Source organism: Urocitellus parryii, chromosome 15 (genome assembly GCF_045843805.1).
Source record: "Urocitellus parryii isolate mUroPar1 chromosome 15, mUroPar1.hap1, whole genome shotgun sequence".
NCBI lineage: Eukaryota > Metazoa > Chordata > Mammalia > Rodentia > Sciuridae > Urocitellus > Urocitellus parryii.
Genome location: NC_135545.1, coordinates 55,304,626 through 55,320,597, shown reverse-complemented (window position 1 = coordinate 55,320,597; position 15,972 = coordinate 55,304,626). Strand labels below are relative to the sequence as shown.

At 59.8% G+C, this 15,972-nt stretch overlaps 1 protein-coding gene across 1 annotated transcript in view; it reads left to right on the top strand.

The window, feature by feature from the left end:
* The first annotated feature begins 691 nt into the window (after nucleotides 1–691).
* Cotl1 (coactosin like F-actin binding protein 1) overlaps nucleotides 692–15,972 on the top strand; it is a 31,375-nt gene continuing 16,094 nt past the window's right edge. The window contains exons 1-2 of the mRNA XM_026411411.2: nucleotides 692–922; nucleotides 1,176–1,258. Of these exons, the coding sequence (XP_026267196.1) occupies nucleotides 846–922; nucleotides 1,176–1,258 (160 nt within the window). The 5' untranslated portion in view covers nucleotides 692–845. The remainder of the gene's footprint in view (nucleotides 923–1,175; nucleotides 1,259–15,972) is intronic.

The window sequence follows — 15,972 nt, the reverse complement described above, 5'->3', positions numbered from 1 at the left end:
GGGGTGGGGAGAGGGAGGGAGGAGTGAGGGGGAGGAGGTAGTAGAGGGGTGAGGAGAGGGGAGATGAAAGGAGGGGAGAGAAGGAGGAAGAAGAGGAGGGGGAGGGAGGAGAGAGCTAGGGAGGAGAGGGCTGGGGAGGAGGGAGGTGAGGGCATAGGGTGGGATGAGCTAGGAGAGGAAGGCGGAGAATAAGCGAGGAGGGGCTGCGGAGGAGAAGGGAAGGGAGGAAGAAGGGGAGGGGGAGCAAACGGGTGGAGGAGAGCCGGGGAGGGAGTAGGAGGAGAGAGAAGGCAGGAGGAGGGGGAAGAGAAGGGTGAGGGAGGCCGAGAGGTTGGGAGTCGGAAATGGGGAGGAAACGGAGTCTAGGGAGAGGGAGCTTCGAGGAGTGGTTGGGAGGAAAGGAGGAGAGTGGCGAAGGGGAGGGGAAGAGCCGCGGGAGGGGAGAGGAGAGCGGGTGGGGGAGGACCGGCCGTCGAGAGGCCCCTGCTCCACCCCGCCGCGGGGTTGCGCCACCCACCGTGGCTGGGATTGGCCGCCGAAGACTGAAGGCGCCCCGCCCCTGAGCTGGAAGACCAATGGAGACAAGGGACGGGGCGAGCCGCCGCCCGAGGGGCCAATAGCAAGGGAGGGGCGGGGCGACCGCGGCCTGCGCTCCCAGCGCGCTCTCGGTAGGCAGTCGGAGCCGCCTCAGTGCTCGGAGCTCGCTGGCGCTGCGCTGCTGTCGCCGTCGCCGCTGCATCCCGCCAGCCCGCCCTCGGCGCGTTCCCGCCGCGCTCCGATCCCTGCCGCGGGCCCGGGGCGCGCTCGGTCGCTCCGGGCAGTGTTCTGGTTGCAGCCCCGCTGCGATGGCCACCAAGATCGACAAGGAGGCTTGTCGGGCGGCGTATAATCTGGTGCGCGACGACAACTCGGCAGTCATCTGGTGAGGAACTTTTCATTGATCTCCAAGCCCCGCTCCCCGAGCTCTCGAGGGGCCTGGTGCGTCGAACCGTTTTCCAAACGGGACGGATTAAGGGTCATCCCTTGCTGTCTTCTGCATCCTTATTCCAGGACAGCGTGGAAAGCCAGCGCTGGCCCCTTGGCCAGAGCATCTCTTAGATTGGCCTGCTGGAAGCGCTGCACCCTGCAACCGCCAGCGCTGATGTGTGTGTTTTTTTTCTTCTCCCAACCCAAAGGGTGACTTTTAAATATGAAGGCTCAACCATCGTCCCCGGGGAGCAGGGAGCCGAGTACCAGCACTTCATCCAACAGTGCACAGGTAGGGAAGCGATTCGTGATCTTTGGCGAGATTGTCAGTTCCTGGGGGAGGATCCGCAAAGGCCCAACTGGGAGGAGCAGGTGGGGGTCCTGGGCGCCTCTGGGGATCTGTTGGAGGCACCGGATCTGAGCTTTCTAAAGCCTCATAAAGCCTCTCCCTCTCTGGACCCCGCAGCGGTATGAGTGACCTGCTGGATATCCTGACTCGGCAGCACCCTCTCCGGGCAGCTCCTCTCCTCTGGAGCAGCTCCTTTGCCCCCTGTGCTTCACTGGTTTTCCAGGGTCAGCTCACACAGTTCCAAACTCCAGTGTCCAACCCAACCCACCATCCTCTTTGTAGGGTTAGTGATCCAAACTCGAAGCCTTCCTGGGGTTTCATGCGGGAGAGAGAAAAGCTACATTGTCCTTTCTCCTACAACCGTGTGTCCTGGTTATGTATGAGCTTCTTAACTTGAAGAATATAAAGCCACATAGGAAAGAATGTATGTTATTTGCTTCCATTTATGTAAAATTCTAGAAGAGGTAAATCTAACCCACAGTGGGAAGAATCCAAATAGCCATTACCTTTAGGGTGCAGAGCTACTGAATGGGGCAGGGAGTGGCATGGAGGAGGTGCTGGGAGCTGGAAATGTCTTATATTTTGATCTGGAGGGGGTTACACAGGTGTATACTTAAGTGAACGATCATTAAATCGTATACTTAAGATTTGTGGGTGCTATGTGCTCCCTGTCTGAACCGGGAAAGCAAAGAATAGGTGGTGTGGCTCGCCATAAGCCCCTCAGTAGAGGCGAGAGGCTCAGCCTCACTGGTAATAGGATCCTGAAGGAGCTGGGGGATGTGATTCCCTCCCAGTCATTGGTCTTAAGGTTGGAAACAGGCTTCAGACAAAGGCAGCACAGCCTGGAGGTCGGTTAGGGCCTGGAGGTTGGGGCATGAGCTCTGGACCTCGGGTGTGGGTTTGAATCCCAGAGCCGCTACTTCCTAGCCGTGTAGGTTAGGCAGGGTACATGACCTCTGGGGACCTGGGTTTCCTTATCTGTCATGGGACTGTCATCCAGATGGAGTCAGTGTGTGTGAGATGCTCAGGATGGTGCCTCTGCAAAACTGTAGGGTCATTTGGGAAATAGAGGAAAGTAGCAAATGGTGCCAGGGATCATGTGGCTTCTTCTTTCCTTAGCTGCTTTCCTAATTGAAATATTTTGCATTTACTCCAATTCAAAGGGTATTTATGGAGTGTCTACTATGGACAGGGCTTTACTAAGAGTGTGTGTGTGTGTGTGTGTGTGTGTGTGTGTGGGTGTGGGTGTAACTAAATGTACTGTTTTCTAAAATTTCTCCTTGAGCGTTGTCTCTAGACATTCATTCATTGCTTTTGTAAATAATTTGCTTAAAATATCCGAAGCACAAAGTACTACAACTCACTTGGAGAGAGGGCGGAGCAGGACCAAGGCAGGCCTTTGACTCTCTCCTGTCTCCTTGGTGAATGCTTTCGAAAGTGGACTAAGGGTAAACTCCTTCTCCTCTGCCTTGTGCACTGTCAGCAACTGTTCTGGCCTTGCCCACTCTGAGGCTACGTTTTGCTGGCCTCGTCCTAAATCCAGTGGCTTTCCTCCAGCTGCACACCCACCATCCCCTCTGCCATCGGAGTCCTGCCTCTGGGGATACTGTTTTCTCCACTGAGAGGGAGAAGGTGATAGAGGAAGAAAGCACCTCATCCTGCCCGTGGGTCCCCCGCAGCCGCTCCTGGCCGCTGGGCACCTGGCTTACTCTGGTGGTCAAGGACACTTCCTTCCTCCAGCCGCCTGTGGCTTTCTACTGAGCCCTCTGCTCACACTCTGCAGGGATGGGAGTGGGGAGTGTCTGTCTGGGAGCTAAAAATGCTTTTCCTGCTGCTTGTTGATCCTTGTGAATGGGCTGCAGGATCTGAAGGCTCATCTGCTTCAGCTGGAGTCTGCTCACTCCCCAGCCATCTGTTGGACACAACATAGGCAAGTCCTGGTTGTCCTGTCTACTTTTGTTTCTCTTGAAAAAGTACGTTCCTTCCCCTGCCACGTCCTCATGACCCACTGACTGTGGACTTAGAACTCCAGCTAGTAACCTCCCTGGCCCTTGCTACATGCCAGCCACTGCACTTAACTACCTTATCTTGGTTATGCCTCAGATTGGCTCTGTGTGGCCGGTACTACCATAGTTCTCCTTCTCCAGATGCAGGAACTGAGATCACACAGCTAGAAAGTGGCAGGGTGTGGACTTGAATCCAGCTGGGCTGGCTCTGGAACCCATGCTCTTAGCCTCTAGGGAAGAGGCTGAGGTTCTCACCTCTTGAGAGACTGTGATTTACGAAGGACACATTTGCTTCCTTGTGATGCATGGGGATCCCCACATCCCTGCCAGGTGTCTGGCAGGCCTGAGAAGAAGCGTCCCTCCTGGCACAGGCTCCTGTTTCCCAACACCTCTCCCCAGGTGTGCAGCGGCTGGAGGCTCAGAAGCAGCACCTGGCTTCTCCCTGCTTGAACTGGGCAGGGGCCCTCGGGCTCCCGGGCTCCCTCCTTCACCAGACGTGTATCCTCCCCAGGCTCTTTTCTGGCCTTGGAAGCCAGCGCCCTGCCCTCACCCTCCCGTTTCTTCCTGTAGCAGGACTGGGGGCCTTTTGCCCTGCCGCCTTGACCCTGGTCCAGGGCTGGCCTGGCCCCTCCTTCTGTGCTCTCACCTCCTCTGCCATAGCTCTGTGCCCCAGCCCAGTGCCCGGGAGCCACTGGAAGCCTTGCCAGGGCAGTAGGAGCCTGGCAGAGGAGCGCGGCAGGACGCCCAGCTGTAGCTTTAGTGCTGGGAGCTGCCGGGCACAAGCCGCCTCGGTGAGCCTGCCTCCTCCATCCCTGCAGTCCTCTTTCTTTGTCCCCCTTCCTGGGGGCCACTGGGGTGGGTTCTCCTCGAATGGTGACACAGATGGCCACCAGCTGCTCCAGCCTCCGCCCCTCGGGCAGAGCCATTGTGGTGGAGCATTAGCGAGCCCTTGCCTGAGTTCAGGGTTCCAGAGGGCCTGTCCTTGGCCTGGCTGAGGTCGTGGCATCCCAACCCACTCCCTGGGACAGCAAGTGGCCACTTGCATCACAAGCCCACTTCCTGGGAGGAGCAGCCTCACCCAAACCAGGGGACAGTGGGCGGTCGCTTCAAAGGCAAGAGCGGGCAAACCCCAGCAGGCGCCTGGGCCGGCCCTCCCCCTTCTTCCTCTTTCCTGCAGCTCTGAACCCTTGACCTTCCTCGACTTGCAGCTCCTCCACCCCATCCCCCCATCGCTGGAGTGAATCTCCCGACAGCACATCCCTGTCAGCTCACTCGGTCCTAGACCCCAGACCCCCTTCTGCCCTCCAGCCTTCTGCCCCGTCCCCAGCAGCACTTCCTGCCCACAGCGCAGCACCCACCCTGTGCACTTGCACCTGGGCTCCGGACCCCAGCCTGGCTGCCTTGGATCAGGGGGGCTCCTCTGGGTGGAACTCCTGCCCTCCCAGCCCATGGATTTAGCCCCACCCCCTTGTGGAGGCCACGCCTTTTTTATGTCCAATGCCGACCCAGGTTGGCTCTGCCTCTCCCTTGCTGTGTGGCCTTGGGCAGGTGCATCCTTCCCTGTGCCTCAGGGTTTGTGAGTGAAATGGGGACCCTGAGGGGGACTTCTAACTGTCCTGTGCCGTGTGTCAGTTGTCCTTACTGCTGCTTCCTAGAAGTATTTTACTCTGTGGTGCTGTGATGCGTTGTGCTTTCCATCCTGAGGGTTTTGGCCAGTGCCCCCCTCCGCGCACAGGAGGCTGGCATGCCATGGGCCTTTGGCCCCATGTGGACAAACTTGGACCCTCAGCCTGGGGCTGCGCAGGCTCTGGGGGAGCAGTTTGCGGGCGGTGATGGTTCCGCTGCACCCGGTACCCTGGAGCAGGTGACTTGTTTACCTTCAGCACTGGGGTTCAGCAGGAGGATCGAGGCAGCAGGTCCACTCCACAAGTGTCACCTACTGTGGTTGTCATCGTATTTGTGGACTTTCAGTGATGTGGAGTAGAGCACAGGGTCAGCGGAACCCAGAAGCAGGGAGGCGAGGAGGTGCTGGGCGGGGCTGGGGGTCCCTGCTGTCAGCAGGCAGGGGGTGAGGGCAGGGCCAGGCGTGGGCTAAGCTGGGCTGGCTGGACGTGGGCTCTGTCAGACTGTCCTGGGAAGGGCTCCCAGGTCATGCCTGGTGGCGAGGCTCGGCTCGGGCTCTGTCTCCGCACTGTCTAGTGCATGTCCCTGTAGAATGCTCAGGGTGAAGACTGCACACAAAGAAGAGAACAACACCAAGATCGGCCCAACTACGGTTTTGCCACTCAGGTATTTGCGGGCTTGTTCCCTTGCTCCAGGATCCATTCAATGTGCATCAGTGGCTGCTGGGAGGGGGACCCCTCTAGGCCCCCAGGGTATAGATAGGAGCCCAGAAGACCCTGTCCTCAGGAAGCTGACGGAATGTGGGTCCCATTTTTATCTATAGTCTTGATATATTTTTCTACATGCATTTTCTGTTGCAAAACAGGATCATGGACCTAGGGTCTGGACCAGTTTCCCTCCCCTGTTCACCCTCGCTCCCGATCCTTCCTGTCTTCCTGTGCTCTTCCTCGGAGCCCTTTACAATGGCTACAAAACGTTCTCTGATCAGTGCAACATTGTTTAACCAGTCCTCTGAGGAGGGACCCCGGAAGCCTTTGTTGCAAGCAGTTTTGTTTTGGAAAGAAGCCAGGCATCTGGGAAGGAGTCCAGTTTTTTGGTGTAGATTTTAGAGCTGGTTGGTGAAGAGCATCAGTGAAAGAGCCAAAGTGTCTTCCTGGAACTGTAGCTTGGCTGTGCTGGGTGACCTTGGCCGGGTCTCCTGATTCTGTTTCTGCATCTGTCAGAGGGAGAAGTGACGTCATACGAAGGAAGCTTGTGGAGCTCCTCCTGGCTCAAAGGCTCCATCAATGTGGCTTTGAGTGAACGTGGCATCATCAGTGGGTGGGCTGGAGTGAGCTGGAAAAGGTGCATCCATCGTGGGTCTTGTCATCAGTGAAGCTCCATCTGGGTAGGTGTCCTGTGGCGGCTGGATGATATCTGGGTGCAGGTGATATTCCCAAGATGCTCTGTTCAGCCAGGAGTGTTCATTCAGCCCAGAGCATCACTTGCGGGGGTGGAGGGATTGAGAGCTTTGTTCACGCAGCATCCTGTCCTTTGGTGGGGGAGGGGGGAGCCTTCCTTCATGTCAGAGCTATCCTGCTCAGCCAAAGTCATTCCAGGGGGCTGAGGCTGCTCCTCTCCTTGGGGAGCATGTGACCTAGACCTGACCCATCAGCCAGCCACACCTCTGCTAGCTGTAGCTCAAGGTCGGCCTCAAGTGATTCCAGGCAAGGGGATCGTGTTCGGTCCTGGGACTTTGTACAGGACTTTATCTTTCTCTGGGATTTAAACTGGTGAGAATAATGGAGGCTCAGAGCTCACAGGGTCCCTCTGTATAGAGAAACTGGCAACTCGGGACACTCAGAGCCAAAGGTTGCAGACGGAGACCAGATGACATGGTGACACCCCTGGATTCAGCCGCACCTGAAGCTCTTTCTGAACTCTACCTGTTCACTTTCATCAGCCAATGATTATTTTTATTTTAAATCATCCAGCTCGGGCGGGTTCTCTGTTATTTCCATCTAAAAGAGCCCCGCCCATAGTTTCCAGGTGAGACAGCTGGGCATAGACTCAGAGAGGGGGGGATCCCGGAGGAGCAAGGAATTAGAAACCCCTCGTGTGAGCACTGGCGGAGGGAGCTGGGGGTATTTCAGCTGGAGGAGGGAGGCCTCGGGGAGACATGAGTACTGTCCTCAGGTACTTGAGGGGCTGTCGTTGGAAACTGTGAACTTCCTTGGCGTGCCACCTCCACCCTGGCCCTGTGTGGTCAGGAGTCAAACAGCAGAAATGTCAGGCACAGATTTTAAGAGGATCTGGGGATGAACAGTCACAAATTGGATCGGAAGACCTCAGACAAGGGGTGAGTCCCCTGTGACAGGAGGCATGTGGAGAGAGGCTGCCTAGCCGCCACCTGGCATGGCCGTGGGAAGGGCTTGCTCCTGCACTGTGCCCCCAGCCCCATGCCCTGCTCCCTGTGGCCTGGGAGGAGGGACACCATGTATATGAGCACAGGCCTGGGTGACGTCCCTTGGAGGTGGGGTAACCCCATCTGGATGAGAAGGCCCCAGAGTGGTGGGGTGGACCCTGAGGACAGCCTAGAAGAGACAGGAACGTGAAGCACACACAGCAGTACAAGGCGGATACAGGTGGCCATCTCTGTTGTGTGGCCTAAGGGCGCTGGGAGTCTGTGGCCATGCTTGGCACATTGTGGAGCGCAGGCCCTTCGTGGTCTCTGTGGGCACATGTTCACTGAGCCCCTGCTTCGGTCCAGAAGTGATGTTGGATTATCATCATTCGATGGAGCCATGAAGGGCTGCTGGGTCCCGGCCTTTGCGGTCTGGGGCAGGATTCGGTCTCTGTCCTCTTCCCCACTCACCTGTCTCCGGGATGCCCTGGCCCCGCTGCTCAATCTTGTTGTGTCACAGACTGTGGGGGCTTGGTGACCGCTCCTGGTCTGTGTTTGTGGCCACGTCTCCTGTGACGTGGTGGGTAGGTGTCCCTCTTCTGATAAGTACAGTGCTCCTTGCCAGAAAAGGAGTCCCATAAAGATGAGCTGAGTTGAGTCTTCGTTTCCGGAAGCTTCTCAGGCGTCGTGGGAAGGTGTTGTGTGGACTCACCGGTGCGCAGAGGCCCCACCGCCACCCCACCCACCTGCCCGCCCCTCTCTACCTGCCGTGTCCTGGGGCCCCTGGAGCATGGCGCCCCGTGCCCAGCTGTGGCCATCTTCTCATGGCCAAGTCCAGCGGCTCTTTGTCTTTCTTCCGCTTTCCTCCCTCCGGCCCCCGTGGGTGACTGTGGTCTGCTGAGGAGATGCCGCCCCCGCCCTGCCCCTGTGGCGACTGCTCAGTTCTCCTTTCTTGCCTCTCCTCTCACTTCCTCCTGTCGGTTCTCCTTCCCCTCCCTGGGCTGAAAGTCTGCAGCCTCTGTTTCCTGGGCTCCACCCTTGACCACGGTGTCTCTTCCAGGACTTCTGCCCTGAGCATCCCCCGCTGCCCAGCCCCGTCTCGGCCCGTGAACGGGAGTCCAGGCCAGAGGTGGCTCTCAGAGCTTCACTCCAGTGTGTGCCCAGCCCCCAGAAGCATTCTGTGGCTTACCCCCTCGGGTCCAAGTGCTTAGACATGACGCGGGGTGCCGGCGCTGGCCAGCTGGCCCTCCCATGTGTGTCCCCAGCACACACAGCTCTGACCTCACGGTGCCCAGATCCAGGCACCGCGTGGGTGCTTCGCCTGTGCTCATCGGGTTCCCCATCTGTAAGGGAATAACGAGGCCCGGACACGGGGAGCAGGCGTTCTCTCCACCTCACTGAGGGGACCCCGTGTCCCTGGAGAGCCCAAGCCCTTGCTGGAGACTGCAGTTAGGGGAAGGCGGGCTTTGCACCCAGGCCTGGCCTGCGGCTCTGAGCCGCCCTCCTCTCCCCCTTCCTGCCCTCTGCTGGGGTCCCCTCTCTGCCTGAGGGCTTCCTCCACCACGCTTTCCCCCGAGGGCTTCTAGACACCCGTCAAGGCCCAGGGTAAAGGTCCCCTGCTCAGGAGCCCTCATCTCTGTGCATGCGCAGGGCTGGGCATGGACCCAGCCCTGCGCCGCCTCTGAGCTACATCCTCAGCTCTTTACAGGTTTTTTTTTTTTTTTTTTGGTTAAATTTTGGAGTCTTGCTAAGTTACTCAGGCGGCCCTGGACCTTGTGGTCTTCCTGCCTCAGCTGCTGGGGTGACAGGTGGCCACTGGGGTGAGAGGTCACCCGTGTCACCCTCCCCACTGCACTGACGCCCTCTGTACCTTCATGGTGTTGACCGCCTGTGCCATTGCTGTGCGTGTTGCTCCCTCCGTGGGGAGGTGCTGCAGGGAACCTGGGCCTCCTGGCTGGGGTGTCCTTGGGGGAGAGTCCCTGACCTCTTGGTTAGCGAGCTCCCAGGTTCCTTCCCCCAGGGATGTGTTTGTTGTCCCTTTGAGGGGCCTGAGTCAGGGGCCGTAGCCTGGCAAGGGGCTTTCCCAGCAAGGGCTGGCATGCCATCCTATGTCTGTGTCTCGGGAAGAGACCCGTACTGCCCAGGTCCACTCTCGGGGGGACTACAGGTGAGCTGTGGGACCTGGGGCTAGTCTTCCAGCCTCGTGCCTCAGGGTCCCTGTAGACAGCTCTGGCAGAAAGGCTCTTCCCGAACTCTGGCCACCCTCTGCCCACCTGTCCTGCCCTTCTCACTGCGTTGGCTTTAGGTAGGGGCCCCCACAGCTGAATCCAAGGCCAGGACTTGGGTGTCAGTGGGGCATTTGGGAGGTGAACCCAAAAGCAGGAGGCAGGGTGCAGGGAGGGCCCTGTGTAAGTTGGCAACTGGGGGTGGGGTAGGGTGTGTGTGTGCCTGGGAGGACCCACAGGAGGATGGCACCACGGCCATCCACTCGTGTCCCCCACTGGCCCAGGGGCTCCCTCAGGGGCTGCAGGTCTGCACGGCTCCAGGTGTGTCTGCGGGGTCAGCAGCTGCCAAGGTTTCAGAGACAGGCCCACAGCAGGGCAGAGAGCCCGCCGAGGCCGAGGCCTTGTGTGCCCAGCTGCTCTGAAGCCAGGGGAGGGCTGTGCCCAGGGGCCCAGGGTCAGGGGGGGTCCACTTGCAGCACCCTGCAGCACCCAGGTCACAGGTGCACGCTGGCGCCCGGGGGCCTGGGCTCTCTGGGCTGGAACCTGGGCTGTTTTGTTCTTCTGCACCTGGAACAGCCCTGCAGTCTGCACAAGAGATAAGGGGTGACAGTCCCCTGAAGTGTTGGAGAGCTGGGTCGCGCCCGAAGGCCCGGCGTCCTGTTACTGTGCAGTGACTGCAGCGCCAGCCTCCTGGCTGCCACCTGGCCACGTGGCTGCCTTGGGCCTGGCCCAGGTCTCCCCGAGAGCCCGGGTTCGCTGTTCTTCTTTCTGCTTAATTTTATGCGTTTAGCCTCCCCGTCCAGCTCTGCAGCTGGGCAGCAGCGGGGCCCCAGAGGCCTGCTTCTGAAAGCCGGGGTTTATCTTGCCATTTAAAGTTTCATGTCATCGGTGCAGCTTGAAAGCGACCTGCCACAGATCCCGTTCTCAGTTCCGCACTGAGGGCGGCCATCTCCCTTCCCCCGGGCACTTGTTCTTGTTTGGCCTGGTGTGCGGCGTGGGCTTCCTCCCCAGTAATTAAACTGCCAGGGATCACAGGGCGGCCCCGCCAGCCTCCCCGTGCCAGGAGCCAGGCCTTCACATCGGGGTCCTACTCTGCTGTGACACGGACCCCAAGCCCAGTGACCTGAAACGACACAGAGCGACCACCTCGCGGTTCTGGAGGCCAGGAATCTCTCTGGTCTGGGCTTGGCCAGCTCCTCTGGAGGCCCCAGGGCAAGATCTGCTCAGGGGCTTTGCCAGTTCCCAGAGGCCACCGTGTGCCTTGGCCTGGCCAGTGGCTGCCCGTCCTCGCGATGCCACCTCCGGGTCCTGACTCTCTGTCTCCCTCTTCCTCACTTGAGGACCTTGTGATGCCCCTGGCCAGGACGGTCTCCCCATCTCAGGATCCTTGACTCAACCACATCCGCAAAGCGCCTTCTGCTGAGTGAGGTCACGTCCACAGCTCCAGGGGACATGGATGTCACTTGCCCGCCCCACACGTCTACTCGCGGTTTCATTCAACCTAGGCCAGTGGGAGGCCCTGCTGTCACCCCCGTTTCAGAGACGAGGACACGGAGCTCAGAGATGTGCAGGCGCTTTCTGGACAGCACAGAGCTGGGCTCCTGACGCTGCTGTGGCAGACACCTGCAGACGCAGCCCACGAGAGCCAAGCCAGAGCCTGAGGCTCTCTCCCTGAACCCCGAGGGACAGGCCTGTGCCTGCACCCCTGGTGGGGTGAGGGTGGCACCTTTTCACTTTTTTTTTTTTGGTGTCAGTGTCTGGTCCTTGGTGAAGCGGAAGACCCGCGAGGTCCTGGGGCAGTGCTGCTGCTCGACGTCCTGCCGTTCCTGGGCTTGACTTCTGACTGCCCCCTCGGGCCTGCAGGGAGCCCTTGTCATCTGAGCGGACCTGGAAGTCCGCTCTCCCCTTTTCTGGCTGTAATTGCACCCTGCTCATAAAATGGGGCTTGTTATTCCTGAATGGCAGATAAAAGAAGCCGCTGCCCCGGGGCAGGCCGGGGCACTGGGGCTTCTGGGGAGCGGGAAAGAACCTGGCTTCAGGCTGGGCAGCCCCGGGGGGACCCCTGGTTGGCCCCGCAGTCCCAGACCCTCTGGGTCCTCCCAGCAGGGGACAGAGGGGGGCCTGTGCTGACCACGGGGCTCTCATGGCCTGACCTGGGGCGCTGCCCGGTCCGTTCTAGGTTTGGCCAAGCCTGGCCGCCCTGCACCACCCCGGGGCTGCCGCCCCCTCTGGGCCGTCTCCACGCATTTTCCAACAAGTGTGTGCACCGGAGACCCTCTGGCCCCAGCCAGGGACACCGTGAGCTCCATCCAGGCAGGGATTGGTGAGTGCGTCACAGAGCGTGACCTCGTGGAGGTGCCAGAACCCACTGAGTCCCGGCCCGGCGAGGGCGAGGTTCATGGCGTGTGGAAGGCCCCTCAGTTTCACGTCTGTAAAGGAAACAAGGCAAAGGGTGACTGAGGGGCCAGAAGACTACTCGGAGCAGGGCCCAGTGTGGGGCCGTGGCCCTCGATGAGGGGCTGGGTCTCCTCTTCCTCTGGCCTTTGTTCTACACCCCCTGGTGGCTGATGCCCAGGGGAAGCTCTGCCTCTTCTCAGACCTGCCTTCCCCATGGCCACTCACCAGCCTCGGGCCGCAGTCATCCCTCTCTGCACCCAGTCTGCCTCCTGCTGCCTCCACTGGCCCCGCCACAGAGGCCTCCATCTGGCTGGTCTCCTTGTCCTTCTCCTGTTCCTCTTCCTGTCTAACCACTTTCAGGGCATGCTGTATCCCAGGCCCATCCCGAGGGCTTTACTCTGTCAACTGGCATTGCCTTTCAGCCCTTGCGTGTCTCCCCAGGATGAGGATGGAGACGCAGCTCCTGCTGCTCGCGCCCTGGGTTGACATCTGGGCCTCACCGAGCGAATAGATACCTCGTTGCATAGCCGCAGAACCTCAAGGAGAGTGGAGGTCCCCGTGCAGACGTCCGTGTGCCTTAGTGGATGTGGGGATCGTGAGAGCCAGATGAGTCACCTGGGAATGTGTGTGCTGGGGCGGCCAGCTCCGGGGCCAGTGTGTCGTGGACACCAGGGGAGGAAAGCCCTTGGCATATTCTGTCCCCACTGTGCGGGGCTCCGAGGCAGAGATGGAGAGGCCTGCCCTTGCCTAGAGAATTGGGCATCAGAGAGGGATGCCCCTGGGCCATTTTGCACAGCCGGAGAGAGGAGGAGCTGGACCTGCACTGGGCTCCTGGCTTCATGCTCTTCAGGCTGGGAGTGGCTGTGCCTGAGGGACCGTCGTGCGGGCCTTGCTCCTGCTAGTTGTGCTGCCCGGCCTGGTCTGCCTTCTGTTAAGGGGCAGTCTGGGAAGGCCTGTCATTTGCTGTATCCACACTGGGCCATTTCTGCAGCCTGTTTGCCCCTGCTCCTGGGGGTGGAAGTCACACTTACAACCTCCAGGAGGGGAACAGTTTGGTTCTGATGAAACGTCACCTCCCACTGAACTGAAACGGAGCGGGGAACTGGGCCTGGAAAGCCCCAGAGAAGCCAGAGACGCTGCGCGAGGGCTGTCTGTTGACTCAGAACTGCTAACTGAGCATGTGCGGGGTGGGCATGTCTGGGAGCCCAGGAGGTGCGGGGAGCGAGATCCTTGTCCTCAGGGGGTCCTTCGGAGCCTCTGGAACGCCCCGTACCTACCTGAGTGTGCCCGCTGGCCTGTGGCAGGTCAGAACGAGAGGCAGAGCTGGTGGGGCCGCCCCAGCCTGCCTGCGGGAGCCGGCTGGCCTGGGTTCTGTCGATCCTCCCCACGCCCACCTGCAGCAACAGGAGCCGCTTGGCCCTTGCCCTGCGGGCCCGTGCCCTCAGAGCCACCCCCGGGCCCAGGCAGCTGATTTCCTGCTGTCTTGGCCGTGTCCGCAGTGCCCGGTGGCCGCGGTCCCAGCCATAGCATCTCTGTGTTCCCTTGCGGTGTTTTTTGGCCTGCTCCTCTGCGTCCTGAGAGTGGGGATTGTCTTATTAGGCAAAGTCCCCGGGTCACAGATTGTCAGTAAGTGTTTGTCAGAGGATTCGCTGACACCAAAACCGCAGTCGCCCCCGCAGTCACCCCGACTCCCGCGCGGGTGGCCCTGAGCGTCTCGCTGTGGGTGTTTCAAAGTCGTACTCAGAGTCCCCAGGGAGGGGTTTGAGCCCCGGTGCGCCTTAGAAGCTGGAGTCGTAGAACACGCCGACTTCCATATTAGGAAGTAAGAGCTAATCGTTTTCTGTGAGCCAGCCGTGGGTTGTCGTGGGGGAAGCCTGCAGGTCCGGTGTAATCTGGGTATCCAGATCAGCCGGCTCCCCCGGGGCCTTGCTGGAGGCCTGCCTTCCTGTCCTCTGGCTCTCCTGCACCCCCCTCCTCGCGCTCTCTGTCAGACTTGCAAAGCTGGGTCACGGGCGTGTGATGAGAACTCAGTTAGTGGGGGTCACTGGCAAGGCTGCTGCTGGGGTGGCGGGACACAGTGGCGGGCTGCAGGTACAGGGCGCCAAGGCGCAGCCCAGGGGTGACCACATATGCACGTTCAGGACAGAGGGCGGGAACAGTCTCCCTTCACCTCTGCAAGGAGCAGACCTGGGGGAAAACAGAGCTTCTATCTCTTCACCAGTGGGTTTTCTTTATTTTTTACATTTTTCAAGATTCTCTCAACACTTGGAGGGTGTGTTCTGTTTCATTCTGGATTTTGTCCATCGGGGAAACTAAGGGACTGAACAGGGAGAGGGGCGATCAGAGGCCTTTTGGCTCATGTGCATCCACCCCGGGGAGCCGGACCGGTGCCCACCCAGCCCTGCTTCCTCTGGGGGGAGGGGAGAGGGCCTCTTCCCCTTCTCCTTTGCAGGGCAGTGCCCTTGCCCCACAGCCCCCTGGGCAGCCGTCCGGGAGCCGGCCACTGCATGACCACTGTCCAGCCGCCGCCTTGCTCTGGTGGCAGGAAGTCAGAATTCTTCCCATTTTCTTTCCTGCTCGCTGCGGGGAGAGCTGGGTGGACAGAGGCAGGCTTTGTGGTGCGTGTGCCGTTCCCTTTCCTGAGCTTGTTTGCAGACTCTTAGAGGCTGCAAGAGCAAGGTCAGCTCGGGAGCCGGCTGCAATCTTGTCTGCTCTGGAGCAATTTCCTCCTGGGCCCTTCCTCTTTCCTTTGTCTTGCTCTGAAGCTCAGTGGTGGGTGGAAATTATGAAACTACTCTCTCTTTTCTTTCTGTGGGCCCCAGAAAATTTGTAAGTGTCTACTGGGTGTCCACCACCGTAAACCGGGCAGAGCAGGGAAAGGGACATCACAAAAAGAGTAGCTAAGGAGATAAAAAAAAGACTCGTGCCAAAGTTTGTGGGGTACTCAGGCGGTGGGACCCCTGCTTTTGCTGATTTCGAATTATTTTCCGCCTGGTGTGTGCTTTGTGCGGAATGAGGAAAATCATTCAAAGCATTTGCAAAAGCCTGAGAAAGTTGTGCACGGCAGGTTCTCAGTCTCAGGATTGCGTCCCCCTGATAGGACTGGCTGTGGGGACAGCAGCAGGGACTAGAATCTCTTTTGCAAGAAGACAGGGCCCATGGTCAGGTGGACTGGATGCAAGTGCTGAGTGGGACTGGCCGGAAGTTCACCACTCCTGCGACGACTAGTTTGGGGGCTGGAGGTCCTCGGGAGCTTGGTGGTTGTCTCGGGGGAATTTTGTGTAGCGCATCCTGACAGTTGGCTCTGGAGTTCCAGGAACCCTGACCTCCCCCCCTTGGTGGTCCTCCCCCTTCTCCTGTCCCCTTTTCCTGCCGGGCTCAGCTGGGTCCTGCCTGGCCTCCTCTCCTTTGCCTCCTGGCCTTCCCTTGTCATGTCCTGGGTGCCGTAAACCTGGTGGGGTCGGGGTGGCCCAGGAGCCGTGTCACCAAGGTAACCCCTTGTTGGCCCGGGCTGAGGCTTCGTAGACCAGCCGAGGGTCCAGATGCCTACGGAGCCCTTCCTGCCAACCCTGCAGGGTGGCTTCTCGTCAGGTAGGTGGGCGGGAGGCACAGGGCGCAGGGAACCCTGCACAGCAGCTCTGTCTCCTGTGGGTCTTGGGTGTGGGAGTCAGTGGGCGGATGGTCCCGTGGCCCTCAAAGGTGTCATGCTCAGGAGCCACCCTCAGGAGCCGCTGTGTCTGCTGGTTCCGTGGGCCATGGTGTTGACAGGCTGACCCCGGAGCCCCTGCCCGCTCACTCCCTCCCAGGGGAAGGGGTGGGGGAGGGCTGCACCCTGGGCAGCTCCTGGTCCCCTGGTCCTGGCTCCTCCCCCACCAGCCCTGGAGGGTGGTCTCACCGCTGGCCCCTCCCGTCCTCCCCTTGCTCCTTCTCTAACTCAGGGGCTCTCCAGCTTTGGTGGCATCGGGGTCACCCTGGGGGCTTGTTCCCATATGATTTCCAGTCCCCACCCCCGGTTTCTGAGTC